Below are 19791 nucleotides of genomic sequence, written 5' to 3'. Positions count from 1 at the left end.
GCCACTATGGTGCTGATGCAGTCCCTCCCACAATGTACACAGGCGTGCACACACACACGTGCTTATACACATTCTCAAAGCTCTTCCTCAAAGCTCTTCCAAAGCTTATACACATTCTCAAAGCTCTTCCAAAAAAAGAGCCTTTCCTGGATATATTATTTAAAGGAGAAAGATGCTTTATTTTATGATACATTGATAAGGGAAAAAACAGATTATTACAAAGCAATATGTATAGAATGATACCACTGCTCTAAATAAGGTTAAATAAAATCTGGAGATATGGTGCAAGAGGGTTCCCTTTTCTCCACACTCTCTCCAGCATTTACTGTTTGTAGATTTTTTGATGATGGCCATTCTGACCAGTGTGAGGTGATACCTCATTGTAGTTTTGATTTGCATCACATTAGCGATGTTGAGCATCCTTTCATGTGTTTGTTGGCAGTCTGTATATCTTCTTTGGAGAAATGTCTATTTACGTCTTCTGCCCATTTTTGGATTGGGTTGTTTGTTTTTTTCATATTGAGCTGCATGAGCTTCTTGTAAATTTTAAAGACTAATCTTTTGTCAGTTGCTTCATTTGCAAATATTTTCTTCATTGCAGCTCTATTTACAATAGCCAGGACATGGAAGCAACCTAAGTGTCCATCGACAGATGAATGGATAAAGAAGATGTGGCACATATACACAATGGAATATTACTCAGCCATAAAAAGAAACGAAAGTGAGTTATTTGTAGTGAGGTGGGTGGACCTAGAGTCTGTCATACAGAGTGAAGTAAGTCAGAAAAAGAAAAACAAATACAGTATGCTAACACATATATATGGAATCTTAAAAAAAAAATGGTTCTGAAGAACTTAGGGGCAGAACAGGAATAAAGAGGCACACGTAGAGAATGGGCTTAAGGACACAGGGAGGGGGAAGGGTAAGCTGGGACGAAGTGAGAGAGTGGCATGGACATATATACACTACCAAATGTAAAATAGATAGCTAGTGGGAAGCAGCCACATAGCACAGGGAGAGCAGCTCGGTGCTTTGTGTCCACCTAGAGGGGTGGGATAGGGAGGGTGGAACGGAGATGCAAGAGGGAGGAGATATGGGGTATATGTATATGTATAACTGATTCACTTTGTTATACAGCAGAAACTAACACACCATTGTAAAGCAATTATACTCCAATAAAGATGTTAAAAAAAAAATCTGGAGATAACATGCTTCAAAATGTTAACAGTGTTTACCTCTGGTGGTGAAATTATGAAAGATTTTTTTGTTTTTTCCTTTCTGCTTCTCTGTATTTGCCAAAGTTTTAGGCAATATGCATGTATTCCTATTTTAATTAAGAAAATAAAGTTAAATCACGAGGGTTTTCCAATCTTTGTACAGGTTCCTCCAAACACAATTAAGACAGGCTGGAATTTTTTTTTAATTTTTACTAAAGAAAAAGAAATTTTAAAAGCTGTGATACACTCTTTAAAAGAGGTTTACAACATCTTCTGATGACCACAGCTACTGACAAGGTTCTCAGCCCTGCCCCCCCTCTACGTGCAGTTTCCAAGGCTCTCTCACCCCCAGAAGCCTGGTGTGGTGTCAGAGCACAAGTAATCTGGATTTTTGACTTCATGATCCTGACCTGGCTCCAGGGGCTGGGGCCACTCTGCTTTCCATCACCAGCAAGATAGTCCCCTAGGCCTCCTCCCTTTTGCTGCCAAGACTAAAAGGTCTTTTGGCCTTGCTTCTCGCCAAGGGCTCCCCACTAAGTCCCCTGGGAGATGAAGTGTGGAAGGCTTGCCCCTTCTCCAACTCAAGGCTGGGGCAGATGCCACAAGAAGTGAGCTCATCCTCAAAGTCATCTAACCTCTGTGTACATGGAATGACCTTGTCCATCACAGACCCAATCATATCACAACACTTTGGCACAGTGGTTCTCAAAGTGCAGTCCAAGGACACCCCCCCGCCCCGCCCAGGGGTTACCAAGAACCTGCCAGAGAAAATGCAAGGTCAACATGATTTTCATAATAATTCTAAAACTGCATTTTCCTTTTTCACTCTCATTCTTTCATGAGTGAACAATGGATATTCCAGAGGCTAAATGACATGTCACAACAGATGGAACACAGAAGCACATATGAGAATTCAACTATCTTCTACTAAGTCAGACATTAGAGATTTGCAAAAATGTAAGACAATGCCATTCTCCTCACTAATTTCTTGTCATGGTAAATACAGTTATTTTTCATTTGAAAAACAAGGTTAACGTGACATGGCCTTATTACTGTTATTTTTTACATGTTAAACAAATATTTTAAATTTTTCTTAACATTAATTTCTATAATGGTAGATATCAATAGATATAAACCACATGTACTTTAGTATATTGGGGTCCTCAATAATTTTTAAGAGTAAAAAAGGGTCCTGAGACCAACAGGTTTGGCCTAGAGCATAAGAATGACAGATGGGCCCTTGCATTTAACTGACAAGCTGGGAACTTCTAACTAACCTTACCCAATACATGGCTCATCTTGTTTATCCTTACTCACCCCACACACAAGACTATTTCTACTGAAATATTGCCGTTGTCAATCTTCTGCTCAAACTGGCCCCCAACACACACGCCAAAAAAAATCTTTCCTTCTGCCAAGAGTCTAAAGACCTAACACTGAAGAATTATCTGTCCCCAACCTTCCTTCCTCCTTTTGTCCTCCACCAAAAGCATCCTTAAACTCTCTGTTTTAACCAAGCAGTTCTAATGCCTTGTATTTTACCTTCACTCTGACTTTGCATGCCCCATGAGTCCTACCTAGAATTCTGAGATACCTCCTCTCAAAGTATCCAACTTCTGTCTGTCCTATATTTGGCCCCACTGCCTCTACTTAATATTGCTATGCTCTCCAGATTCCCCTATCCATAGGATTTACATGTTTAGCACTTACCGTGTGCTTGCTCGTATTACCATATGCTCGTGAAAATGGATATCTCTTTAATAAGATCATGAACATCTAGAGAGGAAGGATGTATTATTTCATATCTTCCTCAACTCCTAGCAAGCTTCAGACACATAAGTCACTCAACTTATAACAATCACTAACATGATAGATTAAGGAAAGGGCAGGGAATGAAAGAAGATTAGAAACTAGCACCTAGTGACTGAATATAATTCTGAGAAATACAAATTGATAACCTGAGACTTATTTACTAGGAACTCTGAAGAATCAAATTTTCTAGTCACAAGTTGCCTTGTTCATTCTATAAAACTTACCCGGCATCAATTCAGTAGAGCCCTGATACTACAAATAAACTAATACTGACATCAATGTTTCCAAGTTGCCATAAAAATTACAGCTATGGGCTATGGAGAAAATCTGAGTCTAAATTATGACCAAAGAACTCTAAAAATTTCAGAAATTAGAAGGAATAAAAACTTAATTATTTCCTTCTGCTGATATGACACACAGGTTCAATTTTAACATACTGTTTCTTTTCTACTATTTTTTTATTAATGTGTCTGCATCAAATAAATGGATTGCTGGCTTACTTTGAACTAAATGAGACATCTAGGTTGACTGAAATAATTTTAGAAGTTATATTGGTGTAAAATTTCTTGTAAAACATTGAAGTTATTCATTCATTTAACAAATATTTCCTGAATACCTACTATATGCTAGACACTATGCTAGTTACAGGAATAAAGAAGGTGACTGAGATAAACCCAGTCCTTAACCTCACAATAGATATCACAGACTAGTACAGGGTTCAGATTTTTTTAAAATAGTAATTACAGTATGGCTCAGTAAGTGCTAGGGTAGGATCCATGAATGTGAAGAAGACAGAATAACTAACCTACCCTAAAGGAATGGGATTGTCCAAGGATTCCTGGAGAAAACAACATCTAAGATGAGATGTGAAGAAAAAAGGAGAAATAAAGTTGGAGAAATATGGGGGTAAGGGTAGGTACTGCAGGGCCTTAAATACCAGGCAAGAAGTTTAGATTTTATTCTAACAGTAATTAGAAGCCATTTGAAGATGGTGAAATGATCAGTTTCACGTAATTGGGATATAAATCTGGCAGCAATGTGAAAGATAGGACACGGGGCAGCACGGAATGCCATGGGCAGCATAACACCAGGCACAAACAGAATGCAAGATCTGTATCTAATTAAATCTCACAACAATCCCATAAAGTAGATAAAATGATTCCCCCTACACTAAAGAGAACACTGGAATTTAGAGATATTAAGTAAGCAGTATTTAAGCTATTGTGACACGACTTATGCGCGTTTGAAATGGGAAGTAGAGATAGAGAGGACTCAAGAATAACATCCCGTTTTTCAGCTTAGTCAGCGGAGAGTATGGTGACACTGATCAATGAGACTGACAAGACAGGATTACAATAAGTCCTCTACATACGAACCTTCAAGTTGCGAACTTTCAAAGATGCGAAAGTGCATTCGCATGTCCAATCACATAAGTTAGTTCACGTGTCTGGCGTACATTGTCATGTGCGTGCATCCTCTACAAGTGGTTGTGCTTTTGTGTACTTTACTGTACAGGACTGTATAGAGTACAGTAGTACAGTATCCTTAGTTCAAGCCCAGGATGTCCAGAAGCAAGCATAAAAGCAGCAGTGATGTAGCTGGTACTGCTAAGAAGCGCCAAGCGATGACGATGGAAACAAAAGTGAAAATAATTGAGGGAGTGGAGTGAGGCTACAAGATGGTAGATGTTGCGCATTCTAATAACACTGAACTCCCTGCTGTGCAACACAAGGAGCTTACTAATGAAGACCTGACGGAACTGGAGGCCCAGAGAAAGGACAAAGAGAGATGAGAGGAAGAAGTAACTGAAGAACCGAAGAGATTCACAACACGGGAAATGCGAAGGGGCTTTTCTTTATTTGAGGAGGCACTGTTAGTTTTTAAGGCACAGGACCCAAATTTAGAATGGTGCACGAAGGTTGCAGCAGCCGTTCAAAATGCAATCCAGTGCTACCATGTCATCAATGACGAGAAAAAAAGAGCTACTACCCAGACATCACTGGATCGCTTTTTCAAGAGGGTAGATAGAATTGAATCCAACAAGGAACCAGAACCTGTGGCCTCAGTGTCAGACGTGAGTGAAATTGCAGCTTGCCCTCCGTCTCCTGTTGCTGACGATCCTTCAGCTCTACCATCTCCCACCTCCTCTCTCTCCTCCAGTCAGTGACTCTTCTTGCCTGTTCACTGGATGCCAGCCCCTGATGCCAGCTGTTGTACTGTACTACTGTATTTTTCAAGGTACTGTAAGATTAAAAATGTTTTCTTTATTTTGTGTGTTTGTTGGTTTTTTTATGTATTATTTGTGTGAAAAGTATACTATATAGCCGATTGCGTTACTTGGGTACCTAGGCTAACTCTATTGGACTTACGAACAAACCAGACTTACAAACGTGCTCCTGGAATAGTACTCATTTGTATGTAGGGGACTTACTGTACCAGAAGGTGTTGATGGAGAAAGGATGGAGTTGATGAGTTCCATTTGGGACAGGTTTAGACCTGCTGAGTTGGAGAGGGGAGAGAGTTAGACATCAGTCGGCAACCAGGATGTGCATGGCTAAGCCTCAGGAGAGAAATGTGAACCAAGCCAACCTAAGCAGAAAGCACCCACAGACAGGTGATAACTGCAGCCAGAGGAGAGACTGAGGTTGCACAGAGAGAGTGTGCAAAATCAAAAGGAAGAGTGCTTAGGATAGAACCCCAAGGAACACCGATATTTAAAGGATGAGCAAAAGACACTGAAATTGAAAAGAAGCAGCCAGAGAGGTAAGAAAACCAAACCAAGGTAGACACAGCTGTGGGCAAGGAGAGGATGTGTGTCAAGTAGGATGTGTTCAACACTGTCGAAATTAACACAGAGGTAAAGCCTGAGAATCTCTCATTGTATTCAGCAATAAGAAGGTCTGGGTGACGTCCTATAGAGCAATTTTAAGGAAGTATTGGGGACAGAGCCATACCGCAATGTACTGAGGAGTGTCTGGAAGGTGAGAAAATGGAATAGACTTCATACATGTCCACCACCCAGTTATATAAAGAAAGTAAGGCATGAAGACCATGGGATATTCAGGGGATTCATAGCACAGGGGCCACGCTAAGGCAGCACCTGCCTAAAACCAGCACAATGGAGAAGAACTGAGGATTCAAAATTGGCACCTCTGTTCTCCCAGTCAAATTTGGGCACCTGGTGACTTCTGCCAAAGACTTCTTTGTGCCTCAGTTTCTGGGGAAACTGCTATGTCCCAATTCTCTCACACAACACTGTTTGGAGTATCAAATGTCAATGATCAGGAAATAACATTGCAAGGTTGAAAAATAGCTTGTGAAGAAATTAATAATCTTGTTTTAGAGCTAGACCTCACTATTGCAGAGACAGCTCCAGCAGGAAAAATAGTAATAATAATTTTTTTTCTTGTTTTCCTGAAACAAAAGAAATCTCAGCAGAAAATACCTTCCTGCTTTCAATGATTGTACTGTTCCCAGTGGCTTCAGGAAACTAGCATCAGTTCTACTCTGACACCGAGGCACTTGGATGACATCTGAGGCACAAAGATTTTTGGAAAATAAACCAGCCCCTCCGTGGGAGGATATTCTTCGGTATATGTGGAGCAACAGTGGAGAGACAGCCTGGGTTTTGAAGTCTAGTCACTCTGGACTGGAATCCTCACTCTGCCACTTCTGAGCTATGACTCTGAGGGAGGTATTCAACCTCGCTGAGACTGGGTTTCCTCATGGGAATACCTAGAGTACTCACCCTGTGAGATTAAGAGGCTTAATGGGATGGTATATAAGAAGGTACTGAGCACAATGCCTGGTACATGATAAGTACTCCATAAATGTTAACTATCACTGCTATTAGGATAGGATCTGCTCCCTCTGCTGGAGTGAAGGTCCTACCTGAACATTTACTTAAAGGGCATTCATCCCAAGATTAGGGACAGAGCCAGTGTCTAGACTTTCTCAAAAGATGTGTAGGTAAAGTAACCAAAGAATATACATGAATTCTGAGATCCCTGCTCCTAAAGAAAACTGCAGAGCATCATGATTTGATATTCAAACTCAAGTACCTGGTATCATCAGTAGGGTGCATCCCTTAACAGAAGGGTCCATGTGTTTTCCAGCATATGTGTTCAATATTCATTTAAAGCAGGATCTGTTACCCAACTCAGAATCGTCTTACTGATTTTACCTCTCTCTTTTTAAGTTTGGACTAACTTCTCTTTCCCTGTCCCTGAAGAGACACATCCCTGACTTATCATAGTCAGACCAAAGTGGCTCCTGTCCTCTTACCTGCCTCCCAACTAATAAGGTCACAGCTGAATGTGGAGGACCCTGGGTTCTTCTGGCCTGCAAAACCCATACAGAGGTCCTGAGGTAAATCTAAATTTAAAAGCACAATTACAGGGCTTCCCTGGTGGCGCAGTGGTTGAGAGTCCGCCTGCCAATGCACGGGACACGGGTTCGTGCCCCGGTCTGGGAAGATCCCACGTGCCGCGGAGCGGCTGGGCCCGTGAGCCATGGCCGCTGAGCCTGCGCGTCCGGAGCCTGTTGCTCCGCAACGGGAGAGGCCACAACAGTGAGAGGCCCGCGCACCGCAAAAAAAAAAAAAAAAAAAAAAAAAGCACAATTACATCAATTTCTACAAGTATAATATGGATTTCCAATCATTCACATTTCAGTATTGATGTAAAATTTGGACAAAAATAATAAAACAAAGCCAACTCCTAAATATAGCCTCAGAAGTCCTCTGGGAGGACCTAAGGTTTACATTTTCAGGAGTTCACATTTTTCAGGAGTTTATTACTAGTGCTTGATGAAAGGGAGGAAGAGACAAATGGTAAAAGCCTTTCTCAAGATGAGTCACCACTGAAACCAAAGTCACTGGACTGATGTATTTCTCACTGAACTTTTTATTTCAATTAATCCTTACTGTCTTTTTATAGCCTTGCTTTCCTCAAAGTTGAGTAACCCTAAGGTGCTCAGGCCTCCAGTGAAAGACAATTTTGTTAAGGGTAGTTAAGCTATTGTTAAGCTATATCAACTAATACAGTATTATAATATAATAACTATGCATTGAGCATACAGTTTGAGCCAGGCATGATGCTAAGTATTTTACATGCATTGTCTTTCTTGTTATTATTTTTTTAAGTAATACAGGTAATGGGAAAAAACAGATTGTTTGAGTTACTACATGTAATACACATAGTAGTAAATATAGAAGTGCCTAAAATACAGCGATACTCAGTAATTATTATTATTGTTCTTATATTTTCGTTCACAACCATCCTATGAGTAAGGTTCATTTTTTCAATTCAAAGACGTGAAAACTGAGGATTAAAGAGGCTAAGTCATTTGTCTGTGATTCCCAGCTAATAAGTGATTAGAATTTCAGCACAGGTCTGTTTAAACCCCAAGGACAAATTGTTAACCATTATGTTGTATTCCTACTACAGTTAGAGACCTAAGAAGCCCATTGAATATACCAATGACAAGTGTATTATTTTTGAATAGGTTCAAAAATAGAACTAAAACAGAACTAAAGTCTTAGAGGCCTTATCAATGCTCACTTGGTTTTTTTATTTCTCTAACTATTTAGTTAAGTATAAAAAAAGTCAAGGTATTAAATATTTGGACTTCAAAGGCATAATACTACTTTTCAGGTTAACACCTTTGATCTAGATTCACAGATTTTTGTTTTTGTTCTCCTTAAGCTTCAGGCCAAGAAAAACAACAGAGGACTTTTGGAAGGAGACAGAAACCAAACTAAACAAGGCTCCATTCTGAAGATTTTCTATGTTGCCACATCCCATCATCACAAAGGTAATTCAGTGATAGTTTCATTTCTTTATAAAATAAACGTCAAGGCTCGGCAAACCCATTTGGCTCCTGAAACAGACAACTGGGAATAGTTTGAGAATAAATTAATTAGTTTCAATTACAAACAGGAATCCTACCATCATCTGAAGTTGGAAATGGGAACACTCTCTGAAAACTACAAGTTTCTTAGGTTGTCTAGAGTTTAGTAACATTCTTTTTTTTTAAATAAATTGCATTGTAAATGATCCTAATATTAACTGTGTGCACTTAGTAATATGGACAGTCGCTTGAGGACATGCCACTGTGAATCCAAATAACTGGCAAACTCTTGTTACCAATCACATCAGGCTACCCTCATTAGGGGGTTGCTTTTCTTTACCCTGAGGAATGCCATTCCTTCTCAACTTCAGGCCTGTTTTCCATGCCTATTTACATTCCTATTTTCCACCCCCGACCTCTACTACCACCAAAAGAAATTTAACATAGAGGTTTCAAATGTATATTGAATTTAAAGAAAAAACTCTTAAACTGCAGTCATAGTTGAGAAGCAACGGGTTTTTATGATGGGGAAAAAAAGTCCCTGACCATCAACATCTCCCAATGTGGGCATCACCTGGAAACAGAGAGATGGTGTGAACCATGGAAAGCATAGAAGCTGAAAATCTCCCACACAGCTACTCTACTTTGAATATCTCTAGAGAGAAATAAAGATCTATCTCAATGAAGGGGAAAAGTTTACCACTCCCTCTCCTGGTAACTGTGTGAGAGCTCAAACTCCCATCTAGCAGCAATGAGATTCTAAGAGTTAGTAATTCTGTTAGAGTTAGTACCTCTGTTAGGGTTAGTAATTCTGTTAAAGTAATCTGCTCACCTACTCTTCCCTCATTGCTTCAACTCATTCCCTAGCACCGATGCACAGTCCGCTTTCTGCAGTGTTGTGCAGTCAGCAATGCAGCTGCTTCACAGGCATGAAAAAGGAGGACTTACAGGATTAAGAGGAACAAACTATTATGTATAAAATAAGCTACAAGGATGTATTGTACAACACAGGAAATACAGCCAATATTTTATAATAACTATAAATAGAGTATAATCTTTAAAAGTTGTGAATCACTGTATTGTACACCTGTAACTTATATAATACTGCACATCAACTATACGTCAATTAAAAAAGAAAAAAGAGGGGCTTCCCTGGTGGCACAGTGGTTGAGAGTCCGCCTGCCGACGCAGGGAAGACGAGTTCATGCCCCGGTCTGGGAAGATCCCACATGCTGCGGAGCGGCTAGGCCCGTGAGCCATGGCCGCTGAGCCTGCGTGTCCGGAGCCTGTGCTCCGCAAGTGCTCCGCAACGGGAGAGGCCACGGCAGTGAGAGGCCCGTGTACCGCGAAAAGAAAAAAGATAATTAACACGTTAAAAAAAAAAAAAAAAAAAAGGATTATCTGCCAGAGAGAAGATGGCAGAATTTTTTTTTTAAAAAAGGAGGACTGGGTTTCCCTGGTGGCGCAGTGGTTGAGAGTCCGCCTGCTGATGCAGGGGACACGGGTTCGTGCCCCGGTCCGGGAAGATCCCACATGCCGCAGAGCGGCTGGGCCCATGAGCCATGGCCGCTGAGCCTGCGCGTCTGGAGCCTGTGCTCCGCAACGGGAGAGGCCACAACAGTGAGAGGCCCACGTACCGCAAAAAAAAAAAAAAAAAAAAAAAAGGAGGACTTACATTCTAAACTGCCTGAAGAGAGAGTGAATTCATTGGCAGAATTTTTCTAGAGTAAAAGTGAGAACAGGACTGAAAAATTTAACACTAGACATGGATGTTTCTCCCATTACCTGCAGTCTATCCATAGAAGAAGAAGCTGATTAATATGCCTTTCTCCAGGAAAACTTCTGAAACTCAGAATTAGGAAAACTATTGTTGCCAAAATATTTTCTCCAAGAAAAATTCATTATATAAGAAAGAATTAAAGAAATTTTCATTCTATAAAAGAGAATTCATGTAACCCACAAGAAAATTCCTCTTGTGATTAACAGCACAGACACATTTGGCACAAGCAGATGTTCATCCAGTAAGTATTTTAAAAACCAAAACAAACAAGCAAAATCCTCCAAAAGGAGAATTGACTGACTTGTAACTCCTCCACAAGGTGTTTCCCAGAAGCCTCCCACAGAACATGGCTCCCAAAAGTATTTGTTTGGCAGCAGCCTAGTGATACGTCTTGTAATATTTCTTTCAGTGATTACTTAACTACTGAAGTTTGCCTTGCATACTTTTCACAAGTTTCCACCTTCTTTCTTTTTTTTTTTTTTTTGCGGTACGCGGGCCTCTCACTGTTGTGGCCTCTCCCGTTGCGGAGTACAGGCTCCAGACGCGCAGGCTCAGCGGCCATGGCTCACGGGCCCAGCCGCTCCGCGGCATGTGGGATCCTTCCGGACTGGGGCACGAACCGGCGTCCCCTGCATCGGCCGGCGGACTCCCAACCACTGCGCCACCAGGGAAGCCCTCCACCTTATTTCTTAATTAGATTATAAGCTCTCTGAGGACAAGGACCTGTTATCATCATTGTAGTTTCTGTAGTCTTAATACTGTTCCCTTAACATGACTAAGCAATGGAGCTACATAAGCGACTGATGATTTGTAACTTCTACTCATAGATCAAAATCTGAGATTAACAGTCGCCCTGGCTAGGGAGAGTATGATTTTCTAAACTATAATTCAAAAAATCCACTCTAGGATTTAGGACTGCCTGAGGTTTTACCACTTCCTGTGTGATTTTGGTCAAGTACTTAATCTCTCAGCATCACATATTTCTCATGTGTAAAATTAAGTTAATAATGGTATCTGTATCACAGGATTGTTGTGATTTTGAAATGCGTTAATACAGATAAAGTGGTTAAGAGTTATGTCGCACAGGAAAAATCCAATAAATCCTAGATATAATTATGTTATGGACAAAAGGGTCTATGTGACTCCTAGGGTAGTGGGTAAAGATGCAAGTTTGGGAGTTAGAGATGGAAAGAATGAAGGGTATTTTCTCATATGGGTCCCAATCATCCCTGGCACAAAAGCAAACTAAGCTCTTGACGTCACAGTTAAATGAATTATGAGTGTCTCTCATTTTCCTAAAACCTTCTGGAAACAATGATCACACTGTACACAGTCAACTTAAATGAGAGTGATATAATATATCAAAATAGATCCACTGTCTTGAAGGAAAAGCCACCGGAGACCTAAGCACAACCTGGCCCTTCGGTCTGGCCTTTCCTGCCAGTTTCTCACCTGAACGAGCAGGTTGGAAGGCATTCCTAGAAGATTTACCCCCCCATTTCTCAGAATATAAAGGAAAAAAAAAAAAAAAAAGAGGGAGAGAGATGCTCTTTCTCCCCTCCTTCCATGATCAGTGCTTCCCAGAACCTCCCTCATCTAATGCACCGTTAACCCCCCAACCCAAGAAAAAGTACACTGAGCAACAACAAGCTATGCGCACAACATGCATGTAATGACCACACACATACACCCCTTCTGTTTGCTACAGACCGCTAGCCTGGCCATCCATTGAAGTAAGCCAAGAGTTACCTCACTGCCTCTCCCTCTGGCATCCTTGGGCCATAAACTAATGAAAGGAAAGATCTAACAATAGTTAAATGACTGACTGCTACAGGCAAAAGACTGAAGTAGAAAATATCTACCTTTGGGGCTTTTGCCTACTCTTCAGTCACGGCTGCTCTTCCAGAAGAAGGCAGAGCTTTTATGTACCTCCTGACGGCCTCCAGGATCAAGCAATCATTACATCTCCTACAAACCACTGCAGTTTCCTCCTCAGCTCCTCTCTGGACCCACTCCGACACTTTCCACACCCTCATGCAGATGAATTTTCCAAAAACACAAGCCTGATCCCATTCCATTGTCTCTGAAATTCTTTAATCAGACATATCCTTCTATCGTGCATTATAGTTACGCGTGCACATGTCATACGTCTACCTATTAACTGTAAAGTCATGTGAGGGCTCAAATTGCCTTACTCATATTAAACCATCTTCACTCATTCATTCAAAAATATATATAATGAATACATGTTATGTACCAGGCACTACACTAGCCCCTAGAGAGATGAGTCAGATCAATCCCTTCAATCTGTTCAAAATCATATTGGGTGTGTGTGTTGGGGTCGAGGAGAAGCCATATAAACAGAAATTTATAATATGTATAAAATTATGTCCATATTATAATTGCAATATATAATATGTTATGATTTCATAGGCACCAATTAATATAGGGTCACATAAAAAGGGGCTCCTACTAAACCCCTGAGCAGGCTAAGAAAGGCTTCTCGGAAGAAGTCATGTCTAAACTGATACCTAAAACATAAGCACACATATATGGCGAACCAGGAACTACCGGCAGTCCATGAAGACTGGAATAATAGCAAAGGATAAAGCTTGAGAAATATACAGGAATCAGATCATAAAAAGGCTTAAGCCACATTAAAGTGTTTAAAGTTTATCTTGAAGGCATTTAATTGTTTTAATAAAATGAGCAATATGATTAGATTTGTACTTTTAAGGGACCACTCTAATCAGAGTATAGTAGTTATTTGAAATATTTGTTGAACACATGAATAGCTAAGTGTCGTTAGCATAATAAAAAATTTCAAGAATTCAAAAAGACAGCAAATCAGTGGTGGTTGTGATGCCCCAGAAAGGTTTTATGGAGTTTAGCTGGGTTTTTTTAAAATTTAAGATTTTGATAGGGCAATTCAAGGAAAAATAGGACATTGCAGTTGGAAACAGGAAGGGTGCAAGGAAGATGATGAGGTAGAAAAGTGGTTGAGTAGAAGTATAAGTGATTTCATAGAAGAATGAATAATTTAATTGAGTGAGTGCTAGGTCTGGGCAGGCAGCTTAACGTCTCAGGGTCAACCTTGCGGTGCAGAGCCTCAGAAGTCAGCCTTCAGATTTAGATTTCACCAGCCAAGAGACAGTTCATGGAGGAGATCTGAAAGAAGAGAGGCATACTCCAAGTATTGCTTTAGGAAGATTGAAGGTGAATTGAAAGGGATTTAAAAACAAAGTTCAGGCAACCTGTGAAAGAAAAAAAGAAGATGCGCTGCAGGATACGTATCAAATGAAAAAATAAAGTTAGGAGAGAGAAGCAAAAGTCTAAGGTTGAGTGATGGTGGGAAACAAAGGTTGCCGCACATGCCAACCTGCCACACCCACACCCACATCTCCATCACGCCCACTAAGCCTCCTCAGGAGACTGAGTTATTTAAATGGAGCCATTTCCACTGCAGCTTAGTGTGATCATTTAGAGGTGAGGTGTTCTGAAGGAGAAATTAAGAGAAAAGACCACTTGGAGAATGAGAAAGGAACATCTGAACAAACAAAAGGTGGCACTGAGCCCATTCTTAAATCCCCTAAATTAATCACTCAGGGCATTCACTCAGCTGGGGCTTCCCTTTGTATTTTAGAAACTCCCTGAGATACAGCAGACTTACACTCAGTCATGGGCCCCAGAGACCCCTTTAGATAAAAGAACTCCCTCCTCTCACTTGTTTGGGTTGCTTCTTCTACCTGCTCTTTGTACCCTCAGAAACCATAAGAAGCAAAACAGTAAACTCAGTTATTCTATTGTTTCCAGTTTGAACTCAGGTCACTTTGATATCCCAAAGCAACAAGTTCTTTTAATAGTACTTAAGGACACTGAAAAAATACTAGAAGACCTTCCAAAATTGTCTCAATTTTTAGTACAGTAGTCCTATTACATGGGAAAAGCTGACCTAAGCCCTCATCTAAAGGAACAATGTCATCTGTAAACAGATCTCATAGAAGATTCAATAAATCCCTGGCCCAAAGAAATTAATTCTATCTTTTCAACCTTCTGCAAAGTCAGAAAATCAAGCTTTTCACATATATTATTATTCTACTTTGCTGCAGGTAAGGAAACTAAAATTGCATTCTTTAAGGTATGGAGATATTAACAGCCCTAAATTTTCCTCCAAACTGGATGACTTCCTACTGGAGCAGAAATAAATGTCAGCAAATTAATAGATTCTTCTGGAATGGCATTTCATTCGACACCATTTAACTGATGATTGTTTTCATTAGGACTTTTTAGAACATCCAACAGATGTTCGCTAGGTCTGATTAAGTGATAAATTTTCCACGGCTTCCCTTTATTTCCAAACTATGGGCTTCTTCCCATCTCTTTTTGATGCCCACAGAGGCCATGATGAGGGTAGTTAAATATGCAAACAGAAGAGTGAGAAACAAGGTGTCAACATACTTATAATTTACCTATTGAGGTGTCCTACTTACTCATAAACTGGGACTCATACTGCTAATAAACTTAAGCAATTTTCCTAAATTATTTAGGTGTATTTTCCAGTGTCTTTGCCAAGGCGTGGCTCAGCGGTCTATTGTCCCTTTATAATTCATCAACACCTCCAGACATTGCGTGGCTCAGCAGTCTTTTGTTCCTTTATAATTCATCAACACCTCCAGACATTGCAACATAAGGAGATAATTTAAGTCAAAACAATGTGTGGGCTACAGATACGCAGCTGCAAGTCAAGTCCCCAAGCTTCTTTCCAAGCATATGACCGCCCCTACTCCTACCTAGAAATGCTTTAGTCAGGTCAGCTGTTTCCCCCACTTGAAGAGACTGCAGCTCGACAGAAAATACTTAGAAAGTTGTTTGCTTTATTTTCTAAAATATCAGTATAACATGGGGTCATTTCAGTTTTTCCAATGTATCATTTTTTAGACATTGAACCAACTGTAATGCCATGCCAGAACTGGATCTATAGTTTACTAAAGAACATGCATAAGAGGACCACAAAACCCTTCTAGATCAAAGGGAGGTCACTTTGATCCCTCATGGCATCAGAGCCTTATACTTCTTGAATACTGCATGTTTTAAATGAGGTAAGATATTTCTAACAAAAAGAATGCCAAACTATAATGTTATTAGCAAGGAATTTATCTGATTAAAGTTTCCCTAACTGTAATCTAAGGTCAAATACATCGGGAAATGCTAGATTTCCAAGAGTGGAGTATAGTATGCAGCATTTCCGAAGCAACTTGGACCACAAAAACTTTTTGTAACACAAACTAATATCACGCAGAAGTGACAATACAGAAAATACTGAACACTGCCATTCATCATCAGTTATCACTGGAACCAGAGCAGAAGGAAAAAAAATACCAAACCACTGAGTAAACAGAGTTTTTAAAAGTAGAGAGAAGTTTGGGGGAGGATGCCAAAAGCACACTTCGCTTACTTCACAATTTTAAGAAATAATCATAGAATATTTATGACGGAAATAACGAAGAATCTATAATATCATCCTTTTTGCAGTTTACTAGCAGGTATGGTCTTAATTGCTCCTAGGTAACTCATGGTGACCCTTAAATTTTAGGAATTACCAAATGCCTGTATAATACTGTGAATATGTCCTAAGATAGGTTTGTTTGTTCGTTTTTGAATGAATGAATGAAAATTCGAATCAAACCCTTGACCTGACAGATGACTAAAAGCTATGGCTTTAAACCCAGTTCGACCCACCGACTGGATGCTTGATCTTGGTCTCAGGGCCCCCCTCGGCCTCCCTATCTCTATACAGTAGGCCCTTCAGACCCAAATGCCTCGGGTAACGTACACCAGAAAGACACAACTACATTACATCTCGATAGCAGTCGTTACCCACCGAGCTACTGTTAACGAGGGTGGCCTGTGAGCCACGGTCTCTGCCGGGAAGACTTCAGGACGCCATTCCTATCTAAAACGCCATTCCTATCTAAGATGCTTCCCGCTCTCGACTACTTCATAAACTTTTGCATAAAACCTTATAACCACAAGCGTCTGAGGACTCAGTTCATCGGGCATAAAACTGCAATTTCTGGCTTCCTCGTCACCGCCAGCACTTTAACCCCGGCCAGAGAGACAGGTCTAGTGAAAAGCAGGACCCGCCTCACACTGGAGAAACGTAACGAAATTCTTTCTCCAGCACTTTTCCCCATTAAACAGCGTTCCTGGGCAAATGGACGTCTCCGGAAACCCCGGCGGGGAAGGGCGGCCGGGCCCGCGCCCTACCTGGTTGAAGTGCAGCTGCCCGGGCTCGGGGTCGCCCTCCACAGGGGCGGCTCCCAGCTGCTCCAACAAGCGCCCGAGCTGCGCCGCCGACAGGCTCAGGTTCGCGCCGAACACGCTCAGCACATCCTCGCTGAAGGCGAGCGCGGGCCCCGCCGCCTCCCCTCCGAGGCCGGCGGCCGCCAGGAGCAAGAGCCCAGCCACCGCCCGGCCCGGGGCCATCCTGGCCGGGGCTGCCCCTCGCGGGCCTGAAACGGACTGGAGCGCACAGGGAAGCGCCGGGCGCACCCGAGTCGGTGCCCAAGGGCGCGGGTCAGGCGTCGGCGCCGGTCCGAGTCAGCGGTGGCGCGGGGCGCCCTTGGTCCTCCGCCGCCTTCGAAAGAGCAGCAGCCCGCGACCTGCCGGGCATTGAAGTGGCGGTGCCGCTGGGGGTGGGGAGCGATAGACAGAGCGGGCCCCCGGGCCTCCTGGAGAGCCTGAGATAAAGAGGACAAAGGGGGACAGAGATAAAGGCCACCCGGCTACCGCCGGCCGTCCCCGGGAGCACTGCGAGGCCGAAGCCCTCGAACGCCCGGCCGGGCATGGGGCCAACTGCCCCGGAGCCGGGTTCGCAAACGTCCCAGGATTAGCGTGCAGTGTGATGACACATGCTCTTTCCGGATAGAAAGCCCTACACCGCGCCACTTCTTAGGAAGAACTTAAAGTACATGGGCTGTAGAACCCCACCTCCTCTTCTTTCTTTCTGCTTAATTCCCTCACAGCAAACTTATAAGGGGTGAGACGTGTAGCCCCCAGGAAGCTGCAGGAAATGGCCCCTCCGGTGTCCTGGGGTTTGAGTGTCTAAACGGGACCCTCCCTCTCCCAGATCTCTTCTCTGCAATGGCAAGCTAGTAGGTTAGCTAGCCTGCTAGGCTCTCACCTCGTCTGTTTGTTTCTCCGTCTGTTTATGTCCACGTGAGTCAGTCTCTCTCTCTCTCTCACTCTAACACTATCCCAGGCAAGTCCGCTGTGAAACTCCGAGATCCTGCCCTGCGCTCTTTACTGATAACTGGAGGCTCTGTCCCCGCCTCCCTGCAGCACGTGGTGACACATCCTCCGGCCTGAACTCCCGCGCGCGTCCACGCCGGGGCGCACAGCCTCTGGCCGTCTCTCCTGGCTGCCGTGGCGCATTCCCACCCTCGGCAGAGCCAGCTCCCCGCCGTCCCCCCTGGGGGTTACCTGAATGCCACCTCCTGGTCCGTATTCCTAGCCTCCTTTCTGGTCTCGATGGTCTCTTTGTTAGCTTGTCGAAACCAACTTCCTGGAATAGAGTCTGGAACCCTTTGCATTGTCTAAGAGATTAGCAGGAATTGGTTTTTTGTCTTACTTAACATCAGGAGAAAAGGGAAACCAAATCTGTAGCGGTGGTGGCGAGCTCTCTGAGCCGGCACTGCTCAAGCCGGCCCTTCCTGACGCCGCAAGGGATATCCGCAGATCAGAATGAATGTTTGTTTGTTCAGATGAGGGTTCAAGAAAAGCTGACTTAGGTGTGAGGTCAGCAAGCTTGTGCAAAGTGAATGCGGTGTTTGAGGGCAAAGGTTGTGTCTAGTGGCTACAACTGTCCAGAAATAAAGTGAAACCACGAATCACTGTTACATGGCTAAGGACAATAAGAGGAACTCAAAGCGTTCTTCTTGTCTGTCATGGGGGAGAGTGCACAGCCTCCTAAAATAGCACATTTTAAAAGAGGCACTTAGTCCAGACAAAAGGCAGGGGAAAGAATCTCATTTCCCATGAGGAACTTAGATGATGGAAGAAAGAGACAGGGAGAGAAAATTCCAGAAGGATGAACATCCAAGGGGGACATAACTGCAGGGCTGTCATATGGAGAGGGTTTAACTGTGTTTTAACTACAGAGGGCAGAAGGCAGCAGTAACAAGGCAAAGTTACCAAGAGGAAAGTTTCTGCAGAAAATAAGGCACAACTTCTTTGGGAGGTAGTGATTTCCCCATGATTGAAAGTGATTCAAACTCAGGGGTATGTAGGATTCCTGCCTTGGAGGGAGATCAACAAAATGATCTTGATGGTGTGTCCTTTCCAACTATAAAATCTGTGTATTCGTTGATACTAATTTACAGAATTACATTGGTGCAAAAAGGGCAAGTATCTCACCCAAGGGCCAGAAATAAGTTCATGTCACACTTCAGCTCTTAAATTACACAACTGATGGGGACTCTTCAAGATTTTTCTTGGATCCTTAAATATAGTTTGTTGCCTATTTTTCCTTTGACCCCAGCAACTCAAGGTGATCTTGGAAATCAATGAACACTCTAGATGGTTCACCTACACCCAACAAGCTATTCTTTCCCAGGTTGAACTGCAACGTTGATAAGATGTTGGACTTTCCACAAATGTAAATGGGTTTCAAATTTTATATTGTGGATTTTCCAAATAAAATTTTATTTATCAGCCATTTGTGTCTATATATATATACATTTTGCCAGTCCATCAACGCCACAAGATGATAAATAGTAAAATAAATAATAATCTTCTTGCTTGGCATCTTTACCAAAAACAGTTAACATAATGTAAGCATGCAATTAAAAGAGAGGATTCAGAAAATTACAAGTTACTAACTACCAAATTGGTGAGGCTAATTCCTTCCACTCTAGTGAGATATAATCACCAAAGTACTACTTAGATAATGTTTTAGGGCCAAAAAAATATAGCATTCTACCAGCAATATCATTACTGAAGAAAAGGACTTCCAATTAAAAACATAAGGTGTAATGTAAAAACTAATTTTTCTCAGAAATTTGCCTTAAAGGTCAACTAATTTTAAATGATCATAATGAAGGGAGAGTGCCAAGAACACTGGCCAGGATGTAG

At 42.0% G+C, this 19791-nt stretch overlaps 1 protein-coding gene across 2 annotated transcripts in view; it reads right to left on the bottom strand.

Moving 5' to 3' along the window:
• The window catches only part of SLC39A8 (solute carrier family 39 member 8), a 72735-nt gene extending 54571 nt beyond the window's left edge, over nucleotides 1-18164 (bottom strand). The window contains exons 1-2 of one of the 2 annotated variants that reach the window (XM_073805564.1): nucleotides 18142-18164; nucleotides 16927-17399 (exon numbers count right to left, since the gene is read on the bottom strand). In XM_073805564.1, the coding sequence (XP_073661665.1) occupies nucleotides 16927-17145 (219 nt within the window). In that variant the 5' untranslated portion in view covers nucleotides 17146-17399; nucleotides 18142-18164. Of the gene's footprint in view, nucleotides 1-16926; nucleotides 17400-17842; nucleotides 17991-18141 lie in introns of those variants that run through there. The other variant, XM_004318299.4, reaches the window with a different exon arrangement.
• Nucleotides 18165-19791: the final 1627 nt, after the last annotated feature.

Source organism: Tursiops truncatus, chromosome 5, assembly GCF_011762595.2.
Source record: "Tursiops truncatus isolate mTurTru1 chromosome 5, mTurTru1.mat.Y, whole genome shotgun sequence".
Lineage (NCBI taxonomy): Eukaryota > Metazoa > Chordata > Mammalia > Artiodactyla > Delphinidae > Tursiops > Tursiops truncatus.
This window is presented reverse-complemented; position numbering and strand designations above follow the sequence as displayed.